Source organism: Opisthorchis viverrini (assembly GCF_000715545.1).
Source record: "Opisthorchis viverrini unplaced genomic scaffold opera_v5_85, whole genome shotgun sequence".
NCBI lineage: Eukaryota > Metazoa > Platyhelminthes > Trematoda > Opisthorchiida > Opisthorchiidae > Opisthorchis > Opisthorchis viverrini.
Genome location: NW_008751740.1, coordinates 971251 through 987409, shown reverse-complemented (window position 1 = coordinate 987409; position 16159 = coordinate 971251). Strand labels below are relative to the sequence as shown.

The 16159-nt window shown below is 44.7% G+C and overlaps 1 protein-coding gene across 1 annotated transcript in view; it reads left to right on the top strand.

The window, feature by feature from the left end:
- The window catches only part of T265_04840 (hypothetical protein), a gene marked incomplete at both ends in the record, with an annotated part of 74569 nt that overhangs the window by 10090 nt on the left and 48320 nt on the right, over window positions 1-16159 (top strand). Inside the window, 6 exons of the mRNA XM_009169686.1 lie at window positions 1901-2432; window positions 8585-8920; window positions 9121-9367; window positions 10868-11074; window positions 11163-11336; window positions 15312-15380. Coding sequence (XP_009167950.1) covers window positions 1981-2432; window positions 8585-8920; window positions 9121-9367; window positions 10868-11074; window positions 11163-11336; window positions 15312-15380 — 1485 coding nt within the window. The remainder of the gene's footprint in view (window positions 1-1900; window positions 2433-8584; window positions 8921-9120; window positions 9368-10867; window positions 11075-11162; window positions 11337-15311; window positions 15381-16159) is intronic.

Below are 16159 nucleotides of genomic sequence, written 5' to 3'. Positions count from 1 at the left end.
AAGGATGACTACCCAATCGGCCCCAAACAGTTTCCAATTGATTAAAACTGATTGTCATTTCTCGTGAACTCTAAAGAGCCGAGACTTATGATGGGTTGCTCAAAACGTTTAGGCAAAAGGTCGAATGGTTTTCGGGAAAAATAACTCATCCTCGATAGATGACTTGATCACACTGCATAGGTTGCGCTGGCTTGGCCACGTGCTGCGTATGACAGTCGACCGACTTCCTCGAAGGGCTCTTTTCGCACAACCACGTGAAGGGTGGCAGAGAGCCAGAGGCGGTCAAACAATGATTTGTCAGTGAAGTATGAAAGCTATTACCAGCAAACTCAACTGCGCTGGTCATTGCCATCTTCGGACCCCAATACGGGCCATATTAATGCTTACAGACATTGTCGGACATGTCCCATTCGCGCCCTCAGTGGCGCTCGTGCATCCAAGCTATTGTCTTCAATGCATAGCTCCCTTCGAAATTCAACGACTTGACAGTCCACTTACGGTGCTGTGTTTGCGCACTAATTTATCAGCTACTGCCTCCAATGCGCAGCTACCTACCCCTCCCTCCTGCCACCTCACAGCTGACAATGATGATGATGATAATGATGATGATGATGATGATGATGATGATGATGATGATGATGATGATGATGATGATGATGATGATGATGAGACAACAGGTCGGTCAACGTGTGACCCAGGAATTAAAAACCTGAAACGGTAATCGAAGAGGAACGTGTCCGACTCGCACCGGTTACACCAGACCAGTTTACGTAGAGATGAAAACTCTCCTGCAATAGAGCTTTTCAGGATCAAATCTATCTGACTATCTTTTTGTGAGGGAACAAAAACTTTTATACTTCAATTTCGGACCATCCTAACCAGAGCATCTGTGCAGCGCATCATTTTGTTTCATTCGAGCCTCAACATCTCAGCACAAGTGTTTGGTTGTTTCTTTCGTCCGCACAGCTTAATTTGCACTTTATTTTATTTTACCCCACTTTTTTTAGTCCAGTTTGTCCTGTAGTTAGAAGCTAGGTAAAGATCAATAAGTAATTGCGTTTATACAACTTTTTCTAGTACCATTTTAGTTGTCCACTCTTTTTAAATGACCCGTTATCATGCTGCTTACTGTTTGACTTACACTGTACAAACAGTGATGAAAAGGGAGTAATTTACGCTTAGCCCTTGGGGTACGTGCGCATTTTCCCACATCTTACGTCGTCGTTGTTGTTTCCGCACTCCAATCAGTCGCCATGGGTCGATTATCCGCCAGCGTGTTCTCCCTTCGTGAACCGCCGTGATTACAGACACTCGTAAAGAGTGCCTGTTACGCATCCATCGCTTGGCTCATCGATCGCACACAGCTGTTTTAGTCGGATTCTCGAGTTTTCCCATCTCCCCAGGTGAATCAGTACAGAACGTAACAGTAACCGTGGCTGGTCGTCAGCCGGCGCTCGGTCAGTCGATAGCCGCTCGATCAGTACGACGGACAAACATGTGTTGGCTACTGGGCGTGCAGTGTGTGCACGTGTGCAGTGTCCGTGCACGCGTGCGTACGGGATGTCTTGGCTACGTGTACAACAGGGGAGCGAGTGTGACCCGGAAGCACTGACGGTATTTGAAGGTTAGCAGCTGGTGTCTAGGTGACAAGGCGGGCACGAACCTTTCCATTCCACTGAGTGATGTAATGTGTAAACAAAAGACCAGTTGGCTGTAACCATCATCAGCGTGTGCAGGTGGGGAACATCGCATAGCATTGATAACCGTGATAGTGGGATGCCCAACGTGTACGCGCAGATATTTGGATAGTTTATCTGATTTCCCGTTTCTTCTTACCATTTTTTGTCGTTGTGCCCATGCCTTAATCAGGTACCACAACCTTGCGTTTCATTACATCCAGCTTCTCAGTGCATTTCATGGATGAAACCGACTTTCGTCAACAAATACAAGTATACACCTAAATTTTCGTTTCGTTGAACCATGTCTTCTTCTTCTACCGGTGGATTGTTCCGACGTTCCTCCTTACCGACTACTAATCCCGCGACCTCTGACAGTCAGGAATCTACTCCAGGAACGCCAGTTCCTTCGGGTGGACAGAAGAGCAAAAAGGAATGTTTTGTTTTTGAACCGCAGCAGTGGCGGCGGACTGTGTGTAAAAACTGCTTCCGAACACAACCAGAACATAGACTGTCGACAGGAAAGGACGATGGTCCCGGTGGGCCGAATGTGGTTCTTCGACGGACAGATAGTATACCGTCTCAGTCATCCAATCCGACCGCTACACAGCACGCTCAATCCGATGTTGGCGCGGATTCGACCAGCAGGCATTCAGAACACAAAACCGCCACTGGGCGGGATAACGGTCGTAACGGAACTGCCTCATCCGGAAATGCGGCGCGTGCAACGGCTCGTAAGCTGGCATCTGGACAGAGGTTAGTCGATGTGATTTCCCATCTTTTTTTGCAAACACTGTTTCAGTTCAGCCCGAAGCTGATCGGGCAAACCAGTCATTATCTCAAAATAACTCAGCAGCTAAGGCGCGAAAACGCTGACCTACATATCTGTGGTTCTAATCCAACCCCGGTTTTTTGACTGCTCCGGGCTAGAAACTTGAGAGTATTCGAGTCCTCGCCATTTTTTTGAGTTACACGACAACTGTGCGTCGAAGGGCTTTCACAATTGAACATTCCAAAAGATAGTTACGAGGCCAACAGATCTACCTGGAGCAAATTAGAGTAAAGCAGTATTTCTAAATTTCCAGATTCTGAACATCAGGGAACGAAACTCGTTTGAACGTCACACACACTGGTGTCGAGTGTAGCTTCCGAGCCAAAGGTTCCTCTAACTCACTGCCCTACACTTTCTTAGGTAACGAAATTTTGAACGTTGAGCATATCACGTACAGCAATGGTTTCTAATCTTTTAAACTCGTCACTGTTTTCTATAGAGGAAAATGTCGGTAGCTCAGGTAGTGTAGATGGTCGTTGGCTTGTTTGCTGAGCTGGGCTGAGCTGAGCTGAGCTGAGGTGAGCTCAGCTGATCTGAGCTCAGGTGATCTTAGCTGTGTTTGTTTGTGAAAATTAATCCGATTTCAGGTGGCCTCCTTATAAACTCGCTGTATCTCCCACATATTAACCAACCATTATCCATGCCCCGGTTTTTATGTGCGTTCGGTAAACAACAAAAGCAGAACAACCCAAAAGGAACGGTGTTAAATTTCGTGTCAAGTTCCGGTAACGAACTTGTAGATAAGCATAAAAATCAACGGTATTTCGGTAGGATTATTTGTGCTTCTATAGGTTCGAAAAATATCCGATAAACAACAAGGTGTATGAGAATAACTAAGCGATATGGCGGACACTTTGTTGCCTGATGTGCGAGTCTTGACTGTGCTAGCGCACACTGCGCCTTGAAGAGCATTCACCATTGTTTGTCCTTTCTTTGGTTGTTGGTCTTTAGACGCGTGTTCCCATACCAAAATCTTTACATACTTTGGGATTCACCTCATCAGACTGGCACTGCCCTTGGCATGATCTCGGATGAGACGTTTCTCTCTTTTCTCCCATATTCTCCTGTTACTCTTTCGCATTCATCGCTTGCATTCATTTTTTATGTTTGTGACAATGCACTTCAAAAATAAATGATAGTAGGAAAGGTTAGGAAAGTCTAGGCGATTGAGGTGTGTGCAACAGAGTGGGAGCCGGATCAGAAAGCAGACTGGTCCGTTGGATTCTGTTTAATTTTCCACGTTTAAGAAGTGAGGAAGTGGGGAGACATCATGAGAGGCTAGAAAGAGGAAGAGAGGTAAAGGAGGAGAATGTTCAAGTCTCGCTTAATAGCTTAACCGGAAAAAAGCTGTTGCTGAAACCATCTTCTCTTCAACCTACAGGTCCGGTTTCAGTAGCCTGATTGATTGCCTCTGGGCAACGGGTAACCCTAGAGATCTATTCTGGCGGTTAAGGCACCGAAAAGCATCCAGTTCCCCACGTCCTTTGGCATCCAGGAAACGTCCCGCTGTATGTGCCTCGGGCTCTTTCTCAACAGCCTCAAAAGGCTGCTAGGGTGTGTCTTGAAGGGCATGCGGCCAGCTGCCTTCCTGTTCTACGTACTTACAAGCTTCCAGGCGAAAACTCACATGTATGAACAGATGTAGGTGACAAGAATGGATCGACTACCTCCTACAGACGGTATGACGATGCTTGTTCTATTTGGACATATCAAGTGGATCGCTCTTACATAATTACTAATCTAAAATGGATGAATCTCAAAAGGAGATCACTCCTAGACAAAGTAAAGCATCGTTCGTGGTTAGGCATGATTCATTGAAAAACAGATTGTGTCCAGGAGAGAGTGTATGTCAATCTTCCACGTTGTCTTACATCTCTCTCAGAGTTCTGAACGCAAAGACAATGACCCAGACGGTTATTTTTTTAGGATGGACACCAAAAAGAGAGTCTGAAAACGTCTAGCTTATTTGGAACTGAACTGTTATCTCCCTCGGTCGAGTAGGATTTTGATAACACAGCAATCCACAGATTCAATTTTTCCACAATACACTATGACGCTATTATCACACTGTATTCTCCGGTATTTTCACCAAAATGTATCAATCGTTATTGCTCTACAAGCCTGACCAAGTGTGACTTATACAGTGCGATCATATAGGTCCTTTCAAAAGCCTCTCTGTGAAACGAACTTCTTGCCGACAAAGTAAACCTGAAGACGAGTTTACAAACAGGTTTGCTTTGTACAACAGTGAGCATATTTCGGTATTTCCTGTTTGCTTCGACTCATTCAGGGACTACGAACCGCAGGTCCGTGGCAGTAGGCATCGATGAATGCGAATGGTGTCTTGTAGAACGATGTAATGTTCGCCAACTGGATGGTTTACACATGAGAACTCGAATCTACATTCTGATGAGCATTTTGATGCAAAATGACCGCAGCTATGGAACACACGGATGCTCCGCTCGTGCTCCACAGTATTCTACCCCCCCTTTGGAAACTATTGTCCAAAGGATCCTCACTGAGTTGGAACCGAGTGGAAACAGCGATGGAAATTGCCAATGCAGACGTTTGGCACACTGAATCATCTCGGAGTGTCGGAGAGCAGGACAATCTATACATATGCTTGAAATACATATTTGATGATCCTCAGGTGCAAAATTCAAACACACCGCTTATGCAAATCTATTTCGTTACACAACTGACACTTGGCTTGCACTTTAGTGCTTATGTCAGATCACTCAGGTCCGAACGAGGCTAGAGGCCAAACTTGCATGTATAGGACGATATCATCAAAAATGTTACATTTTGGATTTTCCTTTTGTTGAGAAATAATGACGCAAATTTTAGTTACTTCTCCGAACGCTACGCACATGTTTACGCACTTTGACGGCACGCAGAGAGTGAATTCAGGGTTCACCTTCAGATTTAGATTCCGAGGAGCGAGTGTAACACCGAATGATGGAAGATTGGTCAATCTTCGGGATGAAATAGGAGAAAATTAATTCAATGAAATGAAATGCTTTACATTGAAAATATTGAACCCATCCAACGCTCTTCATGACAAGATAACGCATGACAGATGAGGTGAATGCACGAATCTGCAAGGCTCGGGCCGCGTTTGATAATTTGAGGCATCTATGCTGTCAGAATGGTTTATCCCTGAATCTGAAGGGACGTATGTATCAAGCTGCGATGGTACGAGCTGTTTTGTTGTATGGCTGTGAAACTTGGCCTAATCGAGCAGCGGAACTGACGTCTTCAAGTGTTCGACAATAGTTGTCTCAGAACCATAGCTCGTGTGGGTTGGTATCGGCGAATCTGTAGCGAGGTAGTTAGAAAATGTGTTTTCGGTTGTACGACGGGTACTTTCATTGAAGAGTGTGTCCAGCACCAGGAGCTGCGCTGGTTGGGAAATGTGTTGCGTTTACCTAACCATCGTCTGCCAAAGAGAGTGAGTGCTGTTTTCCATGCCCAACTCAGAGTGGCGTAAACAGAGAGGTGGACAACTCTTGACTTGGCAGAGGAGTATGAAGGAGATCACGAAACGCTTGGGTGCTGTCGGTGCTACTCGCCTTCCAGGATGGGGACCGCGTGATCCTCACTGTTCCTGGTTGGAGACACTACTAGATATGGCCGCCAACCGACATCAGTGGCGTTCTTGTTGTCAGTTTCTATCCAGATCGCCTGAGTGAGTGTCTGGAGGTATAGGCACCTCGGAATGATTGTGGTAAGCTAGCACTAATTCCCTTCCCCGTCCACCTTTATTTTTTTTCTTACAATAAGGATTTCAAATAAATCGTGGTTGTACGGCACTGAAGCATTGGTGCTGAACACCGATATCATGCTGACGAAAAAAATGACAAAGATAACACCTGTAAACTAACTATCCATAACTCTTCAGCAAAAATGGACGCGGTAGGCACTATTGGAGCATAAAACACGTTTTAGCACGTGATTCTAGTGGTTAATTCCTTGATTAATAAAACTCCACGAGACGGAATGCATACTGATTTTCTTAGCTGGTGGAAAACGTTATTCTGAAAGACAAACTAAAGCGCTTACCGTGCTCTTAGCCAGCGTCTGATCACCGAATAAACGAAATGCCCATGAAGTTTGTAGTAGATCTGATCACGAATTACGTAGGTTCAAGTGTTCAGCAGCAATACTGTGATTTGAGCAAACGTGGGTGAAGTTAGTCGTCTGTAGATTTAAACTTAAACTGGTCTCCAAGACGAACCCTGGGCAATAGTTGTGGCGAGTGGAATCTCTCAAAGTCCAACACGGCAAAGGTGTATGCAAGATAGGACTGAAATGGAGAGACTGCTTGGTATCGGTCAAACAGATAGTTCTTTCCCTCGATTTGATCATCATTTCATCTAACCTTCCGTCTGACGCCGTATTCCGTCTGGCCACTGTACGCATCTCTGAGAACCTCTACTTTATTTTAGCATATCCATTCGACTACCCCAGATCCTCCCCAACTGTTTGGTTATCGTGGTGCTTTTTTAAGGTGAGGTACTAGTTTGATCCTCTAATTCACTTGCTATTACTTCCGCCTGCTTTGAATTCGTCTGACTCATCACCATCATCGAAAAACATGAGATTTGCGTTCAACACGGATGCTTCGCTGACTACGCGTCGGGCCTGCCCTTCCTCAAGAGGATTCCCTCGAATCGTCGGTTTGGCTTTCGTGTGTCTGCCGCCCGTAAACTGAACAGACAAAAATGTAACAGGACACGAAACAAAACGATTAAGGCGCGGATTCCTGAGCCCAAAGAATCGGGCCCCAAACCGATTCCTGGCATTTCGATCAATTCTCTTTGAGCTGGATTAACCTGAGACTACCTCAACCGGCTTTGAGTTATGCGGCGGCTACAAAAGGGCACTACGTTGAACCCTTATTGTGCGTTCACTTGTACTACATCCATAATTTGTGTATCAATCGCATCTGATTTTTTAATAGGCTACGTCCACTGGTTGCTGGCCAAGCCCAGTGGGAAATAAGACAAAATTTCGGTGCCTTTCAGGCTTTTCACCGTAAAGAATGAGCGACGCCAACGAACCAGACGAAGATGACGTCGTCATAATCTTTAAACAAAAATGAGAAGGTGCAAACAACCCGTTCTTGGTTTGCGAAATTTCCTGTGTTTCAGTGAATAAAATTTAAACAGAGTTGAGAATGACACAAATTTCAGGTACTCCTAAAGTATGTGGGGCTGTTCGGTAATGTTCCCGACTCATCGAACGACGACCCAATAACTGTACTGGTTGATTGGGTTAATAACCGGATGGTGTGGGAGATACCACTGCTTTGAACTTAACAGATAGCACTCGCACGCTTGAAACCCACTGGGCAACTTTTTGGTTGCAGTTTCGGGGGTTTCGCGGGATAGGTAGTTTGTTCGTATTCACACCACTCTCGTTTGAACGGTTGTCCTCCAGTTCTGGCGCAATTATTCCGGTGAGTCCACACCAAAGGAAAACACTGGACGCCAGTTTCGCTATTATTAGAGCTCATCAGTAGTGCATATCCAATGACCGTGCCCGGACATCTGGCATGCGAGGGGAGCGTGTAACAGCTACGCATCTGGATTTTCACGTCTGAACAGGCGAACGTGTTCACGCTTGAGCGATGTGGTGAGTGTGCTCGACTCATCGAACGACGACCCAGTAACTATGATCAAAATATCTATCCCGCAGAACCCAGAAACTGCAACCAAAAAGTTGCGCAGTGGGTTTCAAGCGTGTGCCACGCTACCTGACTGGGAAGTCCTGACTGTTCGGAAATGACTGGTCAAAACAGTGATGGACGATATACACGAATATGTGTACTAGCCAACGAAGGGTGTGTAAGTGACGTAGCAGACATTACCCATAACGATAAGAAACATCTTGAGTGAAATGCCAAGCACTCATGGGCTTCCTTTATAGAAAATGGGAGTCTTGTCTGAAACTGTTAGAACTAGAAGTAATTTGTCACATCGTTTTTTGCTCAGGCAAAGCGACTTGCTACTCCATAAATTTATATGATCCAAAATTTGACTAACGCTACCCTTGACTTGTTATTCTTACGCAGAGTGGGCGATGAACATCGTTCTCAAACCAGTACTATCGGCGAATCACGACGCACAGGGACCAACAGCTCCGGGACATCAGCCAGCACCGCCACTGGTATCTACTCCTCTGCCTCCAGTATTGATGCCCGATATATTGAAGAGTTGGAGAATGACTTTTTTGCCCTCGAAGACAAACACGATGCTCTGCTGCGGGAACGAGAACTGCTTGCTTCGGAGCTGGAGACAAAAGTACGAATGGTGGCCGACTTACAATCCACACTAGAACAATATCGAGAAAAGGTAACGCTACTCGAACGGCGCTGCATACATATGGAAGAAGAGATCAAAAGTTATCGGTAAGCTTCTGGTTCCCGGTAGATTAGACATCCAGCGGATTCAATAGCCCCTTGACTGAAAAATTCTTTCAGCTCCTAAAGTCAAAATCACATGCAGTTACAATGAAACCACAAATCAACTTTGAATATCTTCATATTGTATTAGAAATCCTACGATTACTCTAGTGACCTACAATTTTTCATGTTTTGTGTCACTGCAGCGAACGCCTTCGTTTACCAGAAAGCGATCAGAGCCCACCTTCACACGACCGCCTGCCTACAGACGGGCAGGGTGACGGCACATCGAATGGAGCAGGAATGGGTGACTTGGCCTGCAGCGGTGAGCTGCAACAACGTCTGAACGAGGTGGAACAGCTGTGCCAAGAGGTGATGGAGGAGAACGAACAGCTCAAAGAAGAGGTTGAAGAAATGCAGCGCGAGATAGAGGAAATGCACGATCATTTTCAGGTAAATTTTATTTCGAGCTCCATTTTCTAACCATCAGAAGTGAGGGCCAAAAGCATCTCCTACAGTGGTCACATTTTGATCGTGTAATCGGTTTTACTTCTTACACTGTTCGCATCCGGGAGACCTTGATAGTTTTGTGGAGTTCGGAAAGTTGAAGGAAAGCCAGTTTATAGTGTTTCAAGACGTAAAAGTGATTCCAAGAAGAAAACGTGGAAATGAGTCGATCGACCTGAAGCCAGGTGTGTAACGACACCACAAGAAAAATAAAACAGTGGTTGTTTGAGGTGTTGGAGACACTGAACTCGAAAAAAAACGTCATCTCAAAACACATTTATTCCCCAATATTTGTGCCCACCTCTTAATCTGCTCCAGTTATACTTCCCACATCAGTTGACTCAGATCATCTCGTTGCTTTCATGAATGCCAAACAGAGAACATGGTCGCTTCTACTCTAACAAGACGTGCACCGGCAGTTTTCAAAACTGACATCTTGCTCCCTAACGTCTTGCAGCCATGCCATAAGTTAAGCTTTTGGACTTGTGGTCATAATAAACTCTTGGTTTGCACCCCAGGTACTCGGCGGAAGAGAGCGGCAGCTCTCCACCTCTGCGCCAATGACGTCCAGACAAACTTTCATTACGTTATACTAATCGTTTGTTCATATTTCGAACGACAACAAGGAGAAAAAATATGTTCAGTTGTTAGCAGACCTTAAACGGATAGACGTCTTTCAGTGACGTCAGAAATCTCTCAGGTTTACCTCTGTGAAATAACCGCCAGTGTGTCTTGTGAATTGGACCTGCCTTTAAAATTGATCAGTTTGTGCATGGCTATCAAAACGCGTAGTTCCTATGAAACTCTCCACGTATTGAAGCTGGATAATAATAGTGTGTACCAATATAACACACATGTGATCTCGAAAACATGCTTTCGAAGTGAGGAGCACAGAAATGTGAGCGAATTCACACAATTCCCTCTCTGACAAGCCAATCTTCTAAACACCAATGACCGATTTCCAAACCAATCAGGAAGCCCCGGGCAGCACGCGATGTTGCGTAACCAACAGATGTTTCGATCTATTCTAGAAGAGAGTGAATTAGAGAAACAATATCATATTTTGGGGAGATTGTAGAAATTTCTAAATAGAGACTGACGTCACCAGTCGGGGGCGAGGTGGCTCAAGTGGTTAGAACACGAATTTACTGACCGGAAGGTCAGTGGTTCGAACTCGACCTCTGCCTCTCGACTTCCCTTGTCTAGGCTTGGACAGCCTGACAGTATTCCAACCCTCATGCTTCCTTCGGGCAGTGTGGCAGTTAGGCAGCGAAATGGTGTTACAGGTGAATTATTATTAGTATATCATAAGGGGAGGAGCATTTTGGACCTGAAATCTTATGAGCAATAGAGTTGCCCTTATTAGGCAAATTTCGACAAGCTTTCTAATGGCATATCATCTCCTCAACACTATTTCGCTCACGCCGTAAACTCATTCGATTTCAGGAGGACGATAGAGATGCTATGCGGGAGCTTCAACGTGACCTTGAAGCAGCAAACAAGACATGTCGCATACTTCAGTTCAAACTACGCAAAGCAGAACGTCGCTTTGAGCAATGCGAGTCGGAAAGGGCGAATCTGGAAGAACGATTGGCGCGGCTAGAGGCCGAATTGTACAGTGAAGCAGACGTAGCCCACATTAGAAATCTTGAGGTAGGTTCTACGCCGTGAAGGTATCGAACTATTTCCAACACAATTTGCTGTCCCTGACTCTCAGGTCAAATACTACCTCTCACATTAGGAGGAGATTCGAGTGGCCAAAGAAGTTGGCGTTCGCCTAAACAATGAACTGGACATTTTGGATGAAAAACGTGCATTCTACGAACAGGAGAACCACCAGTTGAAAGAAGAGCTCCAAGCTTGTCACAATCGGCGGATTGCGGTGGAAAATGAACTCGGACGGCTAAAACTTGAAGTTGGTCCTATTTTGCCTCCCTGTTTGAAGAGATAACCAGTAGTATAATGTCCTAAAGTTTTTAACAACACAAGAAATTAACTCAGTTTTCTTGTAACACTGAGCACGAATGAAAGTGTTTTAGTAGCAGGATCTGCTCATGTGCCGCGCAACTAGGCATTTAATCAAATTAGTCAACAATCGATCGTTGACCTTGTGGAAATCATATGTCATTGAAACCTCATCCGAGAGAAGGCATTGAGACAAATTCATCACCAGTCACCAAATCCCTCAGAGGAATCTGGACGCATTAAGGAGAATTCTATCAAACGGAGGGAAACTTGATAAGAGACACGCTTCATTCATGCGTGGTCCTATGCCTCCCTGTTGAAGAGATAACCAATAGTGGAATGTCCTAAAGTTTTTAACAACACGAAATAGTGTAGTGTGTAATGTGTGAAGGTAGCCACTACTGTCAAACCAAGTCATTCATACTCCTTTGTGTCTAGGGATGTAACTGATGATCACCAATCAAAGTTTGCTAATTCCTTGGCAGAAACGCCAACACATTACGCTGACGCAAACAGCTCATCCTGCGAGACACTGGACTGGACAGAACTAGTTGAGAGCTTCTAGAGTGATTAGGACAAATCTATACAACAGAACATATCGCAGCTAAGCTCAGTATCTCTGCTTGCAGTAGCACACTACTGGCTGAAGTGTAAATGCTAATGAAAATATTGGATCCAACACAACTGTACCCTCAGGTCTCTTCTACCAGCCACTCGTCGAGAAAGAGAGCGTACTTTGGAGGCCCGCTTTGTAGTGGAACCTCATACATCCTGTGCAACGTTAAGGCACAATTCATGGAGATAGCGCTTGGGATTGATTCAAGTAACCATCTAGCTGATAAAGGTATTGTCTTTGTAATCTAAGTAAAGCCAAACAGACTTGTTTAACCAAAAGAAAGGATGTTACGAAAATCTTGGCCTGAAATTAATTTTACCGGGACACTGACCCGCGATCCTACATGGCTGACACTACGTCGGGGGCACTTCTTTCATGAGGTATCACATGACTTAGTTTTATATCGGTGAGACATCGCATCGCAAAACCCTAATTACCTGAGAGATTCAATCCTGGGATGATCGGTCTCTAAATACAAATTACTTAACTGTGCGCTGGCTTTTTCTCTCTCGAAATTTTATCATCTTTGAGCTTTTAGATCAATTGCTCAGGAAATTTGTGTAAGCTCAACAATTGCACCGTACCACACCTTTTGTCTTACTCTAGCTTTTCAAACAAAGTGATTTAATAAGAAACAATTACGTAATGAATCACGACTTTGATTACCATGAAGAAGGCCACTCCTTCAAGGAACAAAGTCCGATCGCACTTCTCAAAATGTGGTCAAACTTTTTAGTCTCCTCACAAATCAATAATCGGAAGATAGACAAGACCATAAGTATCAGGTACAACCACTCAGTGTGGTCTGCCTTACCCTCGATGAGTCTATGCAAACGCACACCAGATATCAATTCTATAGAGATGCAGCTAACCACAGAGCTAACTTGACGCTGTACATAAGTGAAAAGTCGGGCACAGTAACGAACGTACAAAATCGACTCATTAAGATGCCCAACTTTACGTCTAAGTGACAAATGTCTTGTCTCGTGCATCAGGACCCACGTAGCCGCGCTTCAACTGGCACACAATTACCCTAACTTGAGGATGGTGTTGTCAGTAGTGCGCTTCCGACAGTAATTTGGGTTGGATGGTATTCAGTTGTACTCGTCCTCGTTTCGGCACACTACATTGTTGTTCGACTATCGATTGGCAAGTTGGCACTCGTTTCTTCAACCAAAGTTCCTATGCTTGCATGTTTGACAAACGTAAATCCCACGGTTGTCTGCAGAAATTAACTCAGTTTTCTTGTAACACCGGGCACGAATGAAAGTGTTTTAGTAGCAGGATCTGCTCATGTGCCGCGCAACTAGGCATTTAATCAAATTAGTCAACAATCGATCGTTGACCTTGTGGAAATCATATGTCATTGAAACCTCATCCGAGAGAAGGCATTGAGACAAATTCATCACCAGTCACCAAATCCCTCAGAGGAATCTGGACGCATTAAGGAGAATTCTATCAAACGGAGGGAAACTTGATAAGAGACACGCTTCATTCATGCGTGGTCCTAAGAAGATTTTCAGCCATTATGATTCTGGTTGTCAAATAGCGACAAGCTTGTGCAAAACTTCACCCAGGCCCACTTTTAGCAACAATGAAGAAAATGCTCTACCTTTGTGTACTGGTTTTACTCGAGGGAGTATACCAGGAGAGAACCACGAACTAAAACGGGTCAGTATTTTTGGTGCTAATTCCGTCAGATCACACGACCATCGCCGCGAACCAAAATTTCCTGCAACTCGGAGTTCAACACGAATGCCCAGTTCTTGATCACCCATTTATGGAACTGTCGGGGGATGCAAACAGTCGATAGTAATCCATGGAAGGTTCTTTTGGAATTTGTCCCATGCATCAGTACTCTTCTGCACGGTGATTAAGGTCGTTTTTTAAACGATATTTCAAGTTTTCGCCGAGCCATTTTTAGATAAGCCGACGTTGAAACTGAAATTACGCTAATGTGCAAGTATGATTATACATATACATATATAGCAGAGGAATCAAGCGAAAAATCACTGTCCACCTAAGGAGCTTTCGTGTACCCCAGGATCGACCCCCTCGAGAGTTTAATGCCCCCGGACATAGTATCTTGAAAAGTGTCTTGGAGATCTGTATCTCAGGTTGTGAGTTGCATGATTTACTAGCGTTAGATGAAGTGCCATAGCTCCACTGGACCGGGTCTCGCCAACCCAGTACCGATCGATAGTTAGTCTCAGAAATAAGCTGCCTCGCTGATAGCACTTCATGTTCTTAGAAAAGCGATACAATTATTGTAAATCATTTGGACACTCGTATCTAGTGAAAAACTACAGCTGGAACTTGTTCCCTTCCGAGGCGGTGCTTTGTCCACACACGATGTATCAGTCGAGCGCCTGAGGCTGAGTACCATTCAGCACACAAATAGTTAACTATCAGTTGACAGTATCCGGATTACCGGTCTGGAATACTGAACCACTGAGATGAGTCAGACAGACCCGACTGGAACTTTGCCATCGTATCAGCGACTAAAGCTATTGACCACGTGCGATTGCATGTACACGATTTGTTTCGCCTGCTTTTTGAGATGAGTCAGAGAGACCCGATCGGAACTTTGCCATCGTAGCAGCGACTAACGCTATTGACCACTTGCGAATGCATGTACACGATTTGTTTCGCCTGCTTTGGTGTTAAACAATCAAAATAAAACTGACATCCTCAAGAATGAAGCGCAACTGCACCCCGGAGAACTTTGCCACTCCACGGCTAAGAAGTAAACGAGACACATCAATTACTGGGTAGTTGTGTAAATCTTCGGCAACTCTGATGATTTATTCGTGATCAGGAAGAAATCCTAGCATAAAAGAACAAATTTGGTTGATTCCATAGCGGTTCTTTCGGATGCGCAACAGTTGCCGGCAAATTTGAACGAAGGAGAATAGACCAATCAAGCAACGAGACATCAGTTCATGCACAAAATATAAAACAAAACAGAGTGAGGTGTATAAAGATACTTGTGGCATGATGGAGCACATATATCACAGTCTTGGGCCAGTTTTGTTTAGCATCTTGGTTTCTCAGTCTTGTTCAGCCAGGAACAAGGCTTTTTGGGACCGCATTTAAAAATGCCTTTGTTTGTGTGAACTAAGCTGAAAGAAAACGTTCATTGAGTAGACAAAACGGTTCATTTAACCTGGATTGGTTACAGTCGACTTTATCTGGAATAATTACCTGGCGATTTGAATAAGATAATGACGGGCGCATTCTCCATAGTATGTATCTCGTCGGTCAAGCACATGATAGTAAAAATTTTTCACTCGTTTTCCACATTGTCAGGCTGAAAAACTCAAAGCCGAACAGGGTATCCTTGATAAAGGCCCCTTGCAAGTTACGGACCGAAGTAGAGTGAGTCTATTCCGCACCGTTGTTAGCACGTTTATTGGTAGCGTTGTGATTAGCATAACTGCAGTGAAATATTGATCTGTTTTGAAAGTAAAACTGAATAAATGCCATTATTTGAGGGATGAAGTCGTGACGTTTTCATTACACTTGAATTGAACTGTGATTGTTCCGCTTATACTAATATGAGAATTCTTTTCCATATGGCGCCAACTGCTTTACACTCGTCAACGATCCGATAGCTGGTGGAAGAAACAAGCGAGTCTCTAGCAACCGCTCCGACAGTAGCTTGAAGGTGGCCAATTTAGGCCCGGTCCGTATGACTGAAAACTGTCAGTGAGTACCAGAGATGTGGCGGAAGCTCTTCGAAGACTTTCTGTGCTTGACCGTTGGTGCCTTCGAAGCTTTCTGATATGAACATCAGGTTAATACTGCTGGGTTTTTCGGGGATGTTGACTTTGTTTCGATGGCTCAGCTGTTCAAACTCCATGAGTTACGCTGCTTGGGCCATGCAATTGGCATGCCAAAGGACCCTTTGCCTCTCAATGCCTTCTTAACTTGGTGGCGGTATGTGTACCTCGGAGACCCCTTGAGCTATACTGGAGAGTGTCCGCACGATGCTCACAGAGTCTCTCATCCCAGGTTGGTCCATGGATAGAGTTCTGACGAACACAGTCTCCTGGCCCTTCAGGTTTGGGGTTGGAACATGTATGACGACGTGTTCCGCAAAAATGGCAATGTACTTGCATTTCCAGCCCAACACCGCTGCCTTGCGGTTAGGCTTT